General features: G+C 37.9%; 1 protein-coding gene across 6 annotated transcripts in view; it reads left to right on the top strand.

Moving 5' to 3' along the window:
• TUBGCP5 (tubulin gamma complex component 5) overlaps positions 1 to 17563 on the top strand; it is a 55589-nt gene that overhangs the window by 9918 nt on the left and 28108 nt on the right. For 4 of the 6 annotated variants that reach the window (XM_082395474.1, XM_082395475.1, XM_082395477.1 and 1 more), the window contains 4 exons: positions 13931 to 14027; positions 14435 to 14514; positions 14914 to 15049; positions 17347 to 17461. In XM_082395474.1, the coding sequence (XP_082251600.1) occupies positions 13931 to 14027; positions 14435 to 14514; positions 14914 to 15049; positions 17347 to 17461 (428 nt within the window). The remainder of the gene's footprint in view (positions 1 to 13930; positions 14028 to 14434; positions 14515 to 14913; positions 15050 to 17346; positions 17462 to 17563) is intronic. The other 2 variants (XM_082395478.1, XM_082395476.1) reach the window with 2 other exon arrangements.

Here is a 17563-nt window from a genome sequence, read left to right as displayed (position 1 = left end):
TGTAATGTCTGAAACATTTATATTAACATGTTTCCATACAAATAACCCAATGAAAGTTTAGTATTAGTTGTTTTGTTTGTTTTTTTATACTGCAGGTTCTTATTAGGCATCAGTTTTATACACATCAGTGTATACATGTCAATCCCAATCGCCCAATTCAGCACACCACCATCCCCACCCCACCGCAGTTTTCCCCCCTTGGTGTCCATATGTCCATTCTCTACATCTGTGTCTCAACTTCTGCCCTGCAAACTGGCTCATCTGTACCATTTTTCTAGGTTCCGCATACATGCATTAATATACGATATTTGTTTTTCTCTTTCTGACTTACTTCACTCTGTATGACAGTCTCTAGATCCATCCACATCTCAACAAATGACTCAATTTCGTTCCTTTTTATGGCTGAGTAATATTCCATTGTATATATGTACCACATCTTCTTTATCCATTCGTCTGTCGATGGGCATTTAGGTTGCTTCCATGACCTGGCTATTGTAAATAGTGCTGCAATGAACATTCGGGTGCATGTGTCTTTTTGAATTACGGTTTTCTCTGGGTATATGCCCAGTAGTGGGATTGCTGGGTCATATGGTAATTCTATTTTTAGTTTTTTAAGGAACCTCCATATTGTTCTCCATAGTGGCTGTATCAATTTACATTCCCACCAACAGTGCAAGAGGGTTCCCTTTTCACCACACCCTCTCCAGCATTTGTTGTTTGTAGATTTTCTGATGATGCCCATTCTAACAGGAGTGAGGTGATACCTCATTGTAGTTTTGATTTGCATTTCTCTAATAATTAGTGATGTTGAGCATCTTTTCATGTGCTTCGTGGCCATCTGTATGTCTTCTTTGGAGAAATGTCTATTTAGGTCTTCTGCCCATTTTTGGATTGGGGTGTTTGTTTCTTTGATATTGAGCTGAATGAGCTGTTTATATATTTTGGAGATTAATCCTTTGTCCGTTGATTCATTTGCAAATATTTTCTCCCATTCTGAGGGTTGTCTTTTTGTCTTGTTTATGGTTTCCTTTGCTGTGCAAAAGCTTTGAAGTTTCATTAGGTCCCACTTGTTTATTTTTGTTTTTATTTCCATTACTCTAGGAGGTGGATCAAAAAAGATCTTGCTGTGATTTATGTCAAAGAGTGTTCTTCCTATGTTTTCCTCTAAGAGTTTTATAGTGTCCAGACTTATATTTAGGTCTCTAATCCATTTTGAGTTTATTTTTGTGTATGGTGTTAGGGAGTATTCTAATTTCATTCTTTTACATGTAGCTGTCCAGTTTTCCCAGCACCACTTATTGAAGAGACTGTCTTTTCTCCATTGTATATCTTTGCCTCCTTTGTCATAGATTAGTTGACCATAGGTGCGTGGGTTAATCTCTGGGCTTTCTATCTTGTTCCATTGATCTATGTTTCTGTTTTTGTGCCAGTACCATATTGTCTTGATTACTGTAGCTTTGTAGTATAGTCTGAAGTCAGGGAGTCTGATTCCTCCAGCTCCATTTTTTTGCCTCAAGACTGCTTTGGCTATTCGGGGTCTTTTGTGTCTCCATACAAATTTTAAGATGATTTGTTCTAGCTCCGTAAAAAATGCCATTGGTAATTTGATAGGGATTGCATTGAATCTGTAGATTGCTTTGGGTAGTATACTCATTTTCACAATGTTGATTCTTCCAATCCAAGAACATGGTATATCTCTCCATCTGTTGGTATCATCTTTAATTTCTTTCATCAGTGTCTTATAGTTTTCTGCATACAGGTCTTTTGTCTCCCTAGGTAGGTTTATTCCTAGGTATTTTATTCTTTTTGTTGCAATGGTAAATGGGAGTGTTTCCATAATTTCTCTTTCAGATTTTTCATCATTAGTGTATAGGAATGCAAGAGATTTCTGTGCATTAATTTTGTATCCTGCAACTTTACCATATTCATTAATTAGCTCTAGCAGTTTTCTGGTGGCAGTTTTAGGATTCTCTATGTATAGTATCATGTCATCCGCAAACAGTGACAGTTTTACTTCTTCTTTTCCAATTTGTATACCTTTTATTTCTTTTTCTTCTCTGATTGCCGTGGCTAGGACTTCCAAAACTATGTTGAATAATAGTGGTGAGAGTGGACATCCTTGTCTCGTTCCTGATCTTAGAGGAAATGCTTTCAGTTTTTCACCATTGAGAATGATGTTTGCTGTGGGTTTGTCATATATGGCCTTTATTATGTTGAGGTAGGTTCCCTCTATGCCCACTTTCTGGAGAGTTTTTATCAGAAATCGGTGTTGAATTTTGTCAAAAGCTTTTTCTGCATCTATTGAGATGATCATATGGTTTTTATTCTTCAATTTGTTAATATGGTGTATCACATTGATTGATTTGCGTATATTGAAGAATCCTTGCATCCCTGGGATAAATCCCACTTGATCGTGGTGTATGATCCTTTTAATGTGTTGTTGGATTCTGTTTGCTAGTATTTTGTTGAGGATTTTTGCATCTATATTCATCAGTGATATTGGTCTGTAATTTTCTTTTTTTGTAGTGTCTTTGTCTGGTTTTGGTATCAGGGTGATGGTGGCCTCATAGAATGAGTTTGGGAGTGTTCCTTCCTCTGCAATTTTTTGGAAGAGTTTGAGAAGGATGGGTGTTAGCTCTTCTCTAAATGTTTGATAGAATTCACCTGTGAAGCCATCTGGTCCTGGACTTTTGTTTGTTGGAAGATTTTTAATCACAGTTTCAATTTCATTACTTGTGATTGGTCTGTTCATATTTTCTATTTCTTCCTGGTTCAGTCTTGGAAGGTTATACCTTTCTAAGAATTTGTCCATTTCTTCCAGGTTGTCCATTTTATTGGCATAAAGTTGCTTGTAGTAGTCTCTTAGGATGCTTTGTATTTCTGCAGTGTCTGTTGTAACTTCTCCTTTTTCATTTCTGATTTTATTGATTTGAGTCCTCTCCCTCTTTTTCTTGATGAGTCTGGCTAATGGCTTATCAATTTTGTTTATCTTCTCAAAGAACCAACTTTTAGTTTTATTGATCTTTGCTATTGTTTTCTTTGTTTCTATTTCATTTATTTCTGCTCTGATCTTTATGATTTCTTTCCTTCTGCTAACTTTGGGTTTTGTTTGTTCTTCTTTCTCTAGTTTCTTTAGGTGTAAGGTTAGATTGTTTACTTGAGCTTTTTCTTGTTTCTTTAGGTAGGCTTGTATAGCTATAAACTTCCCTCTTAGAACTGCTTTTGCTGCATCCCATAGGTTTTGGGTCGTCGTGTTTTCATTGTCATTTGTCTCTAGGTATTTTTTGATTTCCTCTTTGATTTCTTCAGTGATCTCTTGGTTATTTAGTAACGTATTGTTTAGCCTCCATGTGTTTGTCCTTTTTACGTTTTTTTCCCTGTAATTCATTTCTAATCTCATAGCGTTGTGGTCAGAAAAGATGCTTGATATGATTTCAATTTTCTTAAATTTACTGAGGCTTGATTTGTGACCCAAGATGTGATCTATCTTGGAGAATGTTCCGTGCGCACTTGAGAAGAACGTGTAATCTGCTGTTTTTGGATGGAATGTCCGATATATATCAATTAAATCTATCTGGTCTATTGTGTCATTTAAAGCTTCTGTTTCCTTATTTATTTTCATTTTGGATGATCTGTCCATTGGTGTAAGTGAGGTGTTAAAGTCCCCCACTATTATTGTGTTACTGTCGATTTCCTCTTTTATAGCTGTTAGCAGTTGCCTTATGTATTGAGGTGCTCCTATATTGGGTGCATATATATTTATAATTGTTATATCTTCTTCTTGGATTGATCCCTGGATCATTATGTAGTGTCCTTCCTTGTCTCTTGTAACATTCTTTAATTTAAAGTCTATTTTATCTGATATGAGTATAGCTACTCCAGCTTTCTTTTGATTTCCATTTGCATGGAATATCTTTTTCCATCCCCTCACTTTCAGTCTGTATGTGTTCCTAGGTCTAAAGTGGGTCTCTTGTAGACAGCATATATATGGGTCTTGTTTTTGTATCCATTCAGCCAGTCTATGTCTTTTGGTTGGGGCATTTAATCCATTCACGTTTAAGGTAATTATCGATATGTATGTTCCTATGACCATTTTCTTAATTGTTTTGGGTTTGTTTTTGTAGGTCCTTTTCTTCTCTTGTGTTTCCCACTTAGAGAAGTTCCTTTAGCATTTGTTGTAGAGCTGGTTTGGTGGTGCTGAATTCTCTTAGCTTTTGCTTGTCTGTAAAGCTTTTGATTTCTCCATCAAATCTAAATGAGATCCTTGCCGGGTAGAGTAATCTTGGTTGTAGGTTCTTCCCTTTCATCACTTTAAGTATATCATGCCACTCCCTTCTGGCTTGCAGAGTTTCTGCTGAGAAATCAGCTGTTAACCTTATGGGAGTTCCCTTGTATGTTATTTGTTGTTTTTCCCTTGCTGCTTTCAATAATTTTTCTTTGTCTTTAATTTTTGCCACTTTGATTACTATGTGTCTCGGCGTGTTTCTCCTTGGGTTTATCCTGTATGGGACTCTCTGCGCTTCCTGGACTTGGGTGGCTATTTCCTTTCCCATGTTAGGGAAGTTTTCGACTATAATCTCTTCAAATATTTTCTCTGGTCCTTTCTCTCTCTCTTCTCCTTCTGGGACCCCTATAATGCGAATGTTGTTGCGTTTAATGTTGTCCCAGAGGTCTCTTAGGCTGTCTTCATTTCTTTTCATTCTTTTTTCTTTAGTCTGTTCCGCAGCAGTGAATTCCATCATTCTGTCTTCCAGGTCACTTATCCGTTCTTCTGCCTCAGTTATTCTGCTATTGATTCCTTCTAGTGTAGTTTTCATTTCAGTTATTGTATTGGTCATCTCTGTTTGTTTGTTCTTTAATTCTTCTAGGTCTTTGTTAATCATTTCTTGCATCTTCTCAATCTTTGCCTCCATTCTTATTCCAAGGTCCTGGATCATCTTCACTATCATTATTCTGAATTCTTTTTCTGGAAGGTTGCCTATCTCCACTTCATTTAGTTGTTTTTCTGGGGTTTTTCTTGTTCCTTCATCTGGTACATAGCCCTCTGCCTTTTCATCTTCTCTATCTTTCTGTAACTGTGGTTTTTGGTCCACAGGCTGCAGGATTATAGTTTTTCTTGCTTCTGTTGTCTGCCCTCTGGTGGTTGAGGCTATCTAAGAGGCTTGATGGGAGGCTCTGGTGGTGGGTAGAGCTGACTGTTGCTGTGGCGGTCAGAGCTCAGTAAAACCTTAATCCACTTGACTGTTGATGGGTGGGGCTGGGTTCCCTCCCTGTTGCTGTGGCGGTCAGAGCTCAGTAAAACCTTAATCCACTTGACTGTTGATGGGTGGGGCTGGGTTCCCTCCCTGTTGGCTGTTTTGCCTGAGGCAACCCAACACTGGAGCCTACCTGTGCTCTTTGGTGGGGTTAATGGCAGACTCTGGGAGGGCTCACGCCAAGGAGAACTTCCCAGAACCTCTGCTGCCAGTGTCCTTATCCCCACGGTGAAACAGAGCCACCACTCGCCTCTGCAGGAGACCCCCCAACACCAGCAGGTAGGTCTGGTTCAGTCTCCCCCAGGCTCACTGCTCCTTCCCCTGGGCCCTGATGCACACATTACTTTGTGTGTGCCCTCCAAGAGTGGGGTCTCTGTTTCCCCCAGTCCCGTCAAAGTCCTGCAATCCAATTCCCACTAGGCTTCAAAGTCTGATTCTTTAGGAATTCCTCCTCCCGTTGCCTGACCCCCAGGTTGGGAAGCCTGACGTGGGGCTCAGAACCTTTACTCCAGTGGGTGGACTTCTGTGGTATAAGTGTTCGCCAGTCTGTGAGTCACCCACCCAGCAGTTACGGGGTTTGATTTTACTCTGCTTGCGCCCCTCCTACCGTCTCACTGTGGCTTCTCCTCTGTCCTTGGACGTGGGGTATCCTCCTTGGTGAAGTCCAGGGTCTTCCTGTCAATGATGGTCCAGCAGTCAGTTGTGATTCTGGTGCTCTCGCAAGAGGGAGTGACAGCACATCCTTCTACTCCGCCATCTTGGTTAATCTCCCTATTTTTTATTTTTTGAGGAAGCTTCATGCTGTTTTCCATAGTGACTACACCAATTTACATTTCCACCACCAGTATACAAGAATTCTTTTTTCCACATCCTCGCCAACACATCTTATTTGTTTTCTTTTTCATAATAGCCATTCTGACAAGTGTGAGGTGATATATTGTGGTTTTAATTTGTATTTCCCTGATGATGACTGACGTTGAGCATGTTTTCCTGTGTCTGGCCATTTGTATGTCTTCTTTGAAAAAATGTGTATTCAGATCCTCTGCCCATTTTTTAATCTGATTGGTTTTTTTAATATTGGCTGTATGAGTTCTTTGTGTATTTTGGATATAAACCCATTTCGGGTAAGGTATATGGTTTGTAAATATCTTCTCCCATTCAGTAGGTGGCCTTTTCATTTTGTTGATATTATCCTTCATTGTATAAAAACTTTTTATTTTGTGCAGCCCCATTTGTTTATTTTTGCTTTTGTTTCCCTTGCCTGAGGAAACATATCCAAAAAATATTGCTAAGACTAATGTCAAAGAGTGTACTACCTATTTTTTTTTTTAGGGGTTTTATGGTTTCAGGTCTTATATTTAGTCTTGAATCCATTTTGAATTTATTTTTGTTCATGATGTAAGAAAGTTGTCCACTTTGATTCTTTTGCATGTAGCTGTCCAGTTTTCCCAACACCATTTATTAAAGAGGCTGTCTTTCCCCATTGTATATTCTTGGTTTCTTTGTCATAGAATAATAGCCCATATAAATATGGGTTTATTTCTGGGCTGTCTGTTCTGTTCCATTGATCTGTGTGTCTGTTTTTGTGCCAGTACCATACTGTTTTGATTACTATCGCTTTGTAGTATAGTTTGAAATCAGAGAGTGTGATACCTCAAGCTTTGTTTTTCTTTTTCAAGATTGTTTTGGCTATTTAGGGTCTGTTGTGTTGCTGTACAAATTTCAGAATTATTTGTGCTAGTTCTGTGAGAAGTGCCATTGGTATTTTGATAGGGATTACATTGAATCTGCAGATTGCTGGGTAGTGTGGTCCTTTTAACAGTATTAATTCTTCCAGTACATGACCACTGTAGATCTTTGCATTTCTTTGTGTCATCTTCAATTTCGTTCACAGTGTGTTATAGTTTTCCAAGTATAGGTCTTTTACCTTCTTAGTTAGATTCATTCCTAAGTACTTTATTCTTCTTGATGCAATTGTAAATGGAATTGAGTTCCTAATTTTTCCTTCATTAGTTCATTGTTAGTGTATAGAAATGCAACAGATTTCTGTATATTAATTTTGTATTCTACAACTTTAGTGATTTCATGAAATAGTTTTAACAGTGTTTTGGTGGCATCTTTAGGATTTTCTTATATATATTATCATGTCATCTGCAAACAGTGACAGTTTTACTTCTTCCTTTCCAATTTAGATTCCTTTTATTTCTTTTCTTCTCTGATTGCTGTGGCTAGGACTACATTGTATAAAAGTGACAAAAGTGGGCATCCTTGTCTTGTGTCTGATGTCAGAGGAAATGCTTTTGCCTTTGAGTATGATGTTAGCTGGGCATATCATATATGGCCTTTATTATGTTGAGGTATGTTCCCTCTATACCCATTTTTTCGAGAGTTTTTGTCATAAATGGATGTTGAATTTTGTCAGAAGCTTTTTCTGCATCTATTGAGATGGTCATGTAACTTTTATTCTTCAATTTATTAATGTGATGTATCACATTGATTTGCAGATGTTGAATCATCCTTGCATCCCTGGGATAAACCCCACTTGATCATGGTATATGATCCTTTTAATGTATTGTTCAAGTCAGTTTGCTAGTATTTTGCTGAGGACTTTTGCATCTGTGTTCATCAGTGATACTGGCCTGTAATTTTCTTTTTTTGTGTGATATCTTTGTCTGGTTTTGGTATCAGGGTGATGGTGGCTTCATAGAATGAGATCGGAAGTGTTCCTTCCTCTGCAATTTTTTGGAATAGTTTCAGAAGGATAGGTGTTAACTCTTCTCTAAATGTTTGGTAGAATTCACGAATTCACCTGTGAAGCCATCTGGTCCTGGACTTCTGTTCGTTGGGACTTTCTTTGATTACTGATCCAATTTAATTACTGGAAATTGATCTGTTCATATTTTCTATTTCTTCCTGATTCGGTCTTGGGAGATTGTACATTCCCAGGAATTTGTCCATTTCTTCTAGGTTGTTCATTTTATTAGGCATATAGTTGCTCGTAGTAGTCTCTTGTGACCGTTTGTATTTCTGTGGTGTCAGTTGTAACTTCTTATTCATTTCTGATTTTATTGATTTGGGCCTTCTCTCTTTTTTTTTCTTTTTTTTCTTTTTTTTTTTGATGAGTCTGATAAACAAATCACCAAATTTGTTTATCTTTTCCAGGAACCAGCTCTTAGTTTCATTGATCTTTTCTATTATGTTTTTGTCTTTATTTCATTTACTTCTACTGTAGAGCTTTATGATTTTTCCTTTTATTAACTTTGGGTTTTATTTGTTCTTCTTTTTCTAGTTCCTTTAGGTGTGAGGTTAGGTTGTTTATTTGAGATTTTTCTTTTTTCCTGAGTTAGGTTTGTATCACTATAAACATCCCTCTTAGAACTGCTTTTGCTGTGTCCAGTAGATTTGGATCGTTGTGTTTCCACTTTCATTTGTCTCCAAGTATTTTTTTATTTCCTCTTTGATTTCATCAGTGACCCATTGGTTCTTTAGTGGCATGTTGTTTAGCCTTCACGTGGTTGTGGTTTTTGCAATTTTTTTCTTGTAGTTGATTTCTAGTTTCTTAGCAGTGTGGTCGGAAAAGATACTTGATATGATTTTAGTCCTCTTAATTTTCCTGAGACTTATTTTGTGGCCTAGTATGTGATCTATCCTGGAGAATGTTCTCTGTGCACTTGAAAAGAATGTGTATTCTGCTTTTTTGGATGGAATGTCCTACATATATCTATTTAGTCCATCTGATCTAATGTATCATTTAAGTCCAGTGTTTCCTGATTGATTGCTGTCTGGATGATCTGTCCATTTATGTAAGTGGGCTGTTAATGTCCCCTACAATTATCATGTTATTTTCAGTTTCTCCCTCTATGTTTGTTATTATTTGCTTTCTGTATTTAGGTGCTCTATGTTGGGTGCATATATATTTACAGGTATTGTATATTCTTCTTGGATTGATCCCTTGATCATTATGTAATGTCCTTTGTCTCCTTTTACAGTCTTTGTTTTAACGTCTGTTTTTGTCTGATTTAGGTATTGCTACCCCAGCTTTCATTTCCATTTGCATGGAAAACCTTTTTCCATTTCCTCACTTTCAGTCTGCCTGTGTCTTTGGATCTGAAGTGAGACTCTTAGGAGTGGAATATATATGGGTATTTTTGTATCCCTTCAGCCACTCTGTATTCTTAGATTGGAGCATTTAGTCCACTTACATTTAAAGTAATTATTGATAGGTATGTTCTCATTGCCATTTTGTTAATTGTTTTGGGATTGTTTTATTATTTCTTTTTTGTTCCTTTCTTCTTCTTTTGTTCTCTTCTCTTGTGATTTGATGACTATCTTTAGTGTTATGTTTGGATTCCTTTCTCTTTTGGTGTGTGTGTATCTATTATAGGTTTTTGGTATGTGATTACCATGAGGTTTGTATATAGCAAGCTAATATATACATGTGATTATTTTAAGTTGCTGATTTCTTAAGTTTGAACACATTTTCACAACCCTGCATTTTTTCTCTCCCCACAACATTTAATGTTTTTGACATCAGATGTTATATCTTTTTGTTTTGTGTATCCCTTAATTTACTTATTGTGGATATAGATCATTTTACTACTTTTGTCTTTTTTTTTTTTTTTAAAGATTGATTGATTGATTGATTGATTGCTATGTTGGGTCTTCGTTTTTTTGCTAGGGCTTTCTCTAGTTGCGGCAAGCGGGGGCCACTCTTCATCGCGGTGCGCGGGCCTCTCACTATCGCGGCCTCTCTTGTTGCGGAGCACAGGCTCCAGACGCGCAGGCTCAGTAGTTGTGGCTTACGGGCCTAGTTGCTCCACGGCATGTGGGATCTTCCCAGACCAGGGCTCGAACCCGTGTCCCCTGCATTAGCAGGCAGATTCTCAACCACTGCGCCACCAGGGAAGCCCCACTACTTTTGTCTTTTATCCTTCCTGCTAGCTTTATAAGTGGTTGATCTACTACCTTTACTGTATATTTACCTTTACCAATGAGGCTTTTACTTTTGTAATTTTCTTATTTCTAGTCGTGGCCTTTTCTTTTCCAGTTAAAGAAGTCCCTTTAACAATTCTTGAAAAGCTGGTTTGGTGGTACTGAACTCTTTAAGCTTTTGCTTGTCTGTAAAACTTTTGCTCTCTCCTTCAAATCTGAATGATAGCTTTGCTGGGTAGAGTATTCTTGGTTGTAGGTTTTTTTCCTTCCATCACTTTAAATATATCATGCCACTCCCTTCTGACCTGCAAAGTTTCTGCAGAAAAGTCAGATGATAGCCTTATGGGAATTCCTTTGTAAGTAACTTGTTTTTCCCTTGCTGCCTTTAAGATTCTCTCTTTAATTTTATTTATTTTTGGCTACATTGGGTCTTCATTGCTGCACGCGGGCTTTCTCTAGTTGTGGTGAGCAGGGGCTACTCTTCATTGCGGTGCATGGGCTTCTCATTGCGGTGGCTTCTCTTGTTGTGGCGTGTGGGCTTCAGTAGTTGTGGCTCACGGGCTCTAGAGCACAGGCTCAATAGTTGTGGCAAACGGGCTTAGTTGCTCCGCGGCATGTGGGATCTTCCCAGACCAGGGATTGAACCCATGTCCCCTGCATTGGCAGGCGAGTTCTTAATCACTGCGCCACCAGGGAAGTCCATCTCTCTTTAACTTTAATTTTTGCATTTTAATTACAGTGTGTGTTGGTGTGGATCTCTTTGGGTTGATCTTGTTTAGAACTCTCTGTGCTTTCTGGACCTGGATGTCTGTTTCCTTTCCCAGGTTAAAGAATTTTTCAGCTATTATCCCTTGAAATAAGTTCTCTGCCCCTTTCTCCTTCTTCTGGGGCCCCTATAGTGTGAATATTAGTACTCTTGACATTGTCCCAGAAGTCTCTTAAGCAGTCCTTTATTTAAATTTTTTTGTTCAGCTTGTATGTTTTCCACTATTGTCAGTTCACTGATCCATTCCTTTGTATCATCTAATCTACTGTGAATTCCTTCTAGTATATTTTTTATTTCAGTTATTGTATTCTTCACCTATGTTTGTATTTTTTTTTGTATTTTTTAACTTTTTGTCATGCTTCTCATTGTGTTCATTCTTCTCCCAAGTTTGTTGAACATCTTTACGGTCATTGCCTTGGAAACTTTACCAGGTAGGTTACTTATCTCCACTTTGCTTCTTTCTTCTGGCCTTTTATTGTGTTCTGTCATTTGGAACATGTTTCTCTGTCACCTCATTTTGCCTAATTCTCTGTTTTTACTTCTGTTTATTAGGTGGAATGCTTACGTTTCCCAAACTTGAACAAGTGGCCTTATATAAGAGATGCCCTACAGGGCCCAGCAGAGCACTCCCCTCTGGTCACCAGAGCTATTTGTTCTATGGGTGCCCCCTCTGTGGGCTGCATGCACCCTTCTGTTGTGGTGGGCTGACTACTGTGGGCGCAGTGGTACACAGGATGGTCCTTAGCACAGTTGGCTGCCAGACTCAGCCTCAATTAGGTCTGCCCAGCTGCTGGTGGGCAATGCTGGGTCCTGGCACAGCTGGCTGCAGGACCCAGGAGGTCCTGGGGCTGGTGCTGGCCCACTGGTGGGTGGGGTTGGGTCATGGGCACACTGGTAGACAAGGCTAGGTCTCCAAATGGCTGGCAGCTGGCCTGGGAGCCCTGGGATTGTTACAGACTGGCTGGTGGGCAGGTAAGCCCCCTGTGCTAATAAGCTAGAGGAGGACTCCAAAATGGTGCTTGCCCGTACTAATGTCCTTGTGGTAGAACAAGCTCCCCAAGATGGCTGCCAGCAGCATCTGTGTCCCCAGGATGAGACCCAGTTACCTCCTGCCTCTCTGGGAGGTTCTCCAAGATCAGCAGGTGGGTTTGACCCAGGCTCCTTTCAAATTAGTGCTTCTGCCCTGAGTCCCAGAGCATGTGAGATTTTGTGTGTGCCATTTAAGAGTGGAGTCTATATTTCCCACAGCCTTCTGGGTCACCTGAATATAAGCCCTACTAGCCTTCAAAGCCAAACATTCTGGGGGCTTGTCTTCCCAATGCAGGACCCCCAGGCTGGGGAGCTCAGTAGGGGGCTCAGACCCCACACTCCTTGAGAAGAACTTTTGCAGTTATAATTATCCTCCTATTTGTGGGTCACTGACCTGGGAGTATAGGTCTTGACTATACCATGTCTCCACTCCTCTTAACCATCTCATTGTGGTTCCTTCTTCGTATCTTTAGCTGCAGAAGATCTGTTCTGCTAGTCTGCAGAGCATTCTCACTGATAGTTGCTCTGTAAATAGTTGTAATTTTGGTGTGCCCGTAGGAGGAGGTGAGCGCAGTTCTTCCCAATCTGCCATCTTGGACAGTCTCCTGAATCATCTAAATGTTAAGTTCCAGGGCCCTAACTTTTAGCAGCAGTCTTCTTTTTTCTTTAATGCTATTAGTGACTTCAGTTAAAACATGATATTAGCTGATTGATAGGTTATGTTTTAGCCATTAATGCTAATTTTTAGTTCAGTGATTACTTCAATTAATGAGTCCTCTAGGTGTCAAGCTCCCTTATAGATGTTAGCAAAAAAATGAACAAGGGGTAGGGGAATGGCCTCATCCAAGTCCTCTTCCCAGGACCGTGTGCTGCTTTTTTGCATCACCATGCAGCTACAGGGTGGTAGTTCTGGTCCTTGGCAAAGTAGGGAGGTCTGCAAGGGCACTGTGTGTGCTCTTGCTTTTACTGTACATAGTTCTCTCCTCTTTCACTGGTAACATTCACCTGTTTCAGATGTACAAAGTCCTTCCAAAATAAACAATCTGATGTTAGCAATTATTACTAAATAATAGTTTTATATATTGGGAGTTATTTTCTTCAAGTATTTACATTTTAGACTACTCTTCTCTATGGAATGAAAATTATTTTTTTTTGTTAAAGGAATTTAACGCATTTCTAAGCAGAGAATTCGTGATATATTGCCTTATCATTCCCAGGAAAGTTTACCAAGTGTCTGCTGTGTCCCTATCATCACTGGGTGGTAGGAATACGGAATAAACAAGACATGATCATCACTACCCAAGTAGTTGTGAATAGCTATTTAATTATAATTATGATAAATACTATGAAGCTGTACATAAAGTACTATAGAACATATAATAGGGAGAGGTAACCTGAGACTTCCTTACCTTCCTTGATTTTAATTCACCTCCTCTCCTTTCCATGCATAGTTTATGACTATTTGCATATTTAGAGTATTTTTAATTTTTGGCAGCTTTTTAAATGTGATTTTTAAAATACAATTTAAGTTTTAAAAAAACTTAGAAGTTGAAGAATAGTAAAAGGAACTCCTGTGTACTTTTTGCTTGGGTTCACCAATTGGTGTCCTTTGATCTGGAACATTCCTCACCCTTTCTTTTTTTGACCTTGACATTATTGAAGAGAGCAGGCTAATTATTTGGTAGCTTGTTCTCAATTTAGGTTTGTCTGAGATTCCTCATTATGATTCAGGTAGTGCATTATTTGACAGGTTCCTTATCTGTACACGTTTGAACTATAAAAACAAGTTTAGAGTTTGAGATTTATTTAGGTATGATTTTTGTTTTCTTAAACCAGGAAAAAAACTTGAGGACCTAACTGTCATGGGATTATCTTTTCTTTACTCAAACTAGTTTAGAAAGCTCTTACCAACCTCAGTGATTCATATTTTTCATTTCTTGTTTTAAAGACAGATGCACATTATTCCATACTGTCACTTCTTCTATGTCTGTCTGATTCTCCTTCAAACAGCAATTATGTGGAAACACCAAGAGATAAAGAAGTGGGTACGTTACCAAATGCTCTTCATATATAACAAATAAAAGAGAAATTGGTTTTATGACTTAATTACCAGACATCGAGATTTTATAAAAAGTTGTAAGAAAAATCTGTGAAACTAAAATATTTCTGTCGTCTTAAATGCAACTGTAGTTGTAAATTTTCTTTTAAAATATGAATTCTGACTTTGTAAGTTAAACTTTCAATTATATAAAGAGAAAAATCACTTTTGAAGATAAAGAAATTAAAATTTTAAATGTATTAGACTGTCAATTTATTGAGTGTGTCAATATTTTTGAACTTTCATTTCCCAAGTGTATCTTATTTTGAGTTTCGTTAGACTTTTTATTGTAATTTGGGTTTTTTTCCCACATATTTTTGATCAAGCTGATGAAATTCTTCTGTTATATTTTAGAAAAGAAAGATGATTTCGACTGGGGAAAATACTTGATGGAAGGTGAAGAAATTGACCTTGGCTCAAATGTAGACACACCAGTAAGTAGCAGTGGTTTTGCTACTGAAAATATAAATACATGCCAAGTTATTTAGATGATTTTTATGGGTCCTTCTGCCGTACAGCAACTTATCTAAAACAGGAACACTCTTCAGTAAATTAGAGTGGTTTATTATGGAAGTTTTATTAAGATTTTGCACCCAAACATCAGTACTAGGAAGTTGATCGAAAATATATGTATCCCTTAAGGAGCTGTAAATCTTGGGATTTTGCCACCAAAACTAATTCCATCCTGTAATAGTAACTTTCAAGACATATAGAAAAAAGTTTTATTTAATAAAGTTTTTGCTTTTCTTCTGAAATTTTCTTGATCTTTTAGTCTAAATAGCTCCAGTTGTTAGGTGCTCTAAGGGTAAGGTGTATTTCCTTCTTTTAATCAGAATTGGTCTGAAGAAAGTGAAGATGAAGATGATCAACAGCCTTTAAGCAGAGAGGACTCTGGGATTCAGGTGGACAGGACACCATTAGAAGAACAAGATCAAAACAAAAAACTGGGACCTCAAGTCAGCTGGAAAGGTAGTGTGTGTTCTTAGATTCTGGCATCATTTTCTAATAGAAGAATTCTCTAGAAGGAAAGGCAAGCTTTGAGAATCAGTTCCATGTGGTTTAAGATATTGGTAAGCTCTGCCATCCTTAAAAACAAACCTTTTTAAACCATTAGTAGATCTTTCTTCTATAGTGCCTAAGAAGTAGCTCTATAGAATTAATGTTGAAAAGGCATTTACAGTGCAATTTTGGTCTTTTTTTTTTATATATAGTTCTGAGAACTTTGTTAGTCCTAAATGGTTGTTTATTTTCTTTTTTTTTTTTTTGAGAAGGATTGGCTTTGCTAAAGTTAGTGACTAAATAAAAGGAAAAGATCCATACAATTTATTTATTTATTTATTTAATTTACAATTTAATTTTAAATTTGAATGTCTGCTTTTTCAGTTTTTAGTGAAAAAATATGAATTGGTAGAATCTAGAAAGAGCTGGAAACAACCTTAGAGATTAGAACATCTAATCCTACTTCTCATTTTGTAGATAAAAAACAAAGGCATGGTTACAGTGTTTTTCCCATGGTCACAGCCGTGAAGCTAACCCCAGAAGCTGGGGTCTGTGACCTAGCCCTGTTCATTGTACCTGAACCTTGCCAAATGCACATAAAGTAGTTAAAGCTGGTTTAGCATGCTAACAATTTTCTGCTTTCTTTTCTCTTCCCTTTCTTTTTCATTCTTGAATTGGACCTTTAGGGTAGTGTGTGGATTAATCAGCTCAGAGCACGTGAGCAGCAGCAGCAGCCCGTGCAGGGCCTTTTGGTTTAATTTCTTCTCTTCTGCTCTTTCTGATTCTCATTCGCCTTTCCTTTTCTCTGCCAGCCCAGTGACAGGCTCCTATTCTAATGTATTTGATATCTGTTCTCAAACATGCTGAGTTCTTGTAAAGTACATTGTTTTGGTTGGTCGTATTCCTTTTTTAAAATTACATACTCGTATTATGCTATGCATAAACTCTGTTCTTTTCCTCTTTTCATTTAACTCTGTTGTTTTTTTTTTTTTAATTTATTTATTTTTGGTTGTGTTGGGTCTTCGTTTCTGTGCGAGGGCTTTCTCCAGTTGTGGCAAGCGGGAGCCACTCTTCATCGCGGTGCGCGGGCCTCTCACTGTCGCAGCCTCTCCTGTTGCGGAGCACAGACTCCAGACGCGCAGGTTCAGTAGTTGTGGCACACAGGCCTAGCTGCTTCACGCATGTGGGATCTTCCTGGACTGGGGCTCGAACCCGTGTCCTCTGTATTGGCAGGCAGATTCTTAACTACTGTGCCACTAGGGAAGCCCCTCCTGCCAGTTCTTATACCTTATATCTTCTTAATGACATGTTAACCATGTCTCTTTTCTGGCCAGCCCTCTTGTCTGCAGAGGAAGCAGTGGCAGTGAGCATGGGTTTTCTGGAGTAGTTTTTATCCCAAGAGGGTTGCCCCTAAAATTCCTTAATTAAGTGTGATAGTTTTTGGCATAGGTTCTGGATATGTGTCCTTTGTAAAATTAAGACTTTTATTCCTGCTTTTCTAGGAGTCTTTAATTATAAATAAGTATTGAACTTTATCAAGTGCTATTTTTTATCTGTGAGATAATTCTATAATTCATCACTTTTACTCTAGTACTTTACTGATAGATTTTTTTGATAGTGAATCATTCTTGAATTCCTGAGCTAAACTTCCTTGATCATTCTGTTATTTTTTTACTACAGTATTGGATTGGGTTAGCCTTTTTTAATTGAGAATTTTTAATCTTTATTCTTTGATGAATTACTTTTTCTTATCATGTCTTTATCTGGTTTTAGAAGCAAGGTTATATTGGCCTCATAAAATGTTAGGCAGCTCTCCCTTTTTCTGTTTTCTACAACAATCTGTATAAGATAGCTAATCCTTCAAACCCTAGTACTAGTCCTGAGACTTTGGGGGTGCTTGGGAACATCTTAGGTTACCATTTCAATTTCTTTTATGATTATTGAATTATTCAAGTATACTGATTGTGTGTTTTTATTCATGGGTCATTTTAAAATCGAGTAATTTTTTTTTTTTTTTTTTACTGTCTAGCAGTGACATTTAATTAAATTTTGTATGTCTCTCTGTGTATGTGTGTGTGTGTGTATATATATATGGTTTTAAGTAAATGATTATATATATAAATGTTGTTGGGTAGCTGTTATTTTAAAGACCCTTTGTCAATTGAATATTTGAATGGAATCGTAAGTCCAGATATTGTATCAAAGCTGATCAAGTATTTTGTTGTTAACTCTTATAACTTAAATGTAAATAAATTTCCTTCCACTAGATGAGTCAGATGCCCGAAGCTGGCTGGAACAACATGTGGTCCGTCAGTACTGGACAGTCAGGTCCTCGAGGTTTCCTCATAGTTTACATTTGCACTCCAATCTAGCTGCTGTCTGGTAAGAAGCTATTTTCCATTTCATGTGTTGATAGAGGAAACTTGGATGTTTTAATATTTGGTTTTGAGTTGTGACTTAAATCAAATGCTTCCTTGAACTTTT

The sequence above is a fragment of the Balaenoptera borealis genome (assembly GCF_965194805.1).
Source record: "Balaenoptera borealis genome assembly, chromosome: 6".
Taxonomy (NCBI): Eukaryota; Metazoa; Chordata; class Mammalia; order Artiodactyla; family Balaenopteridae; genus Balaenoptera; species Balaenoptera borealis.
This window is presented reverse-complemented; position numbering and strand designations above follow the sequence as displayed.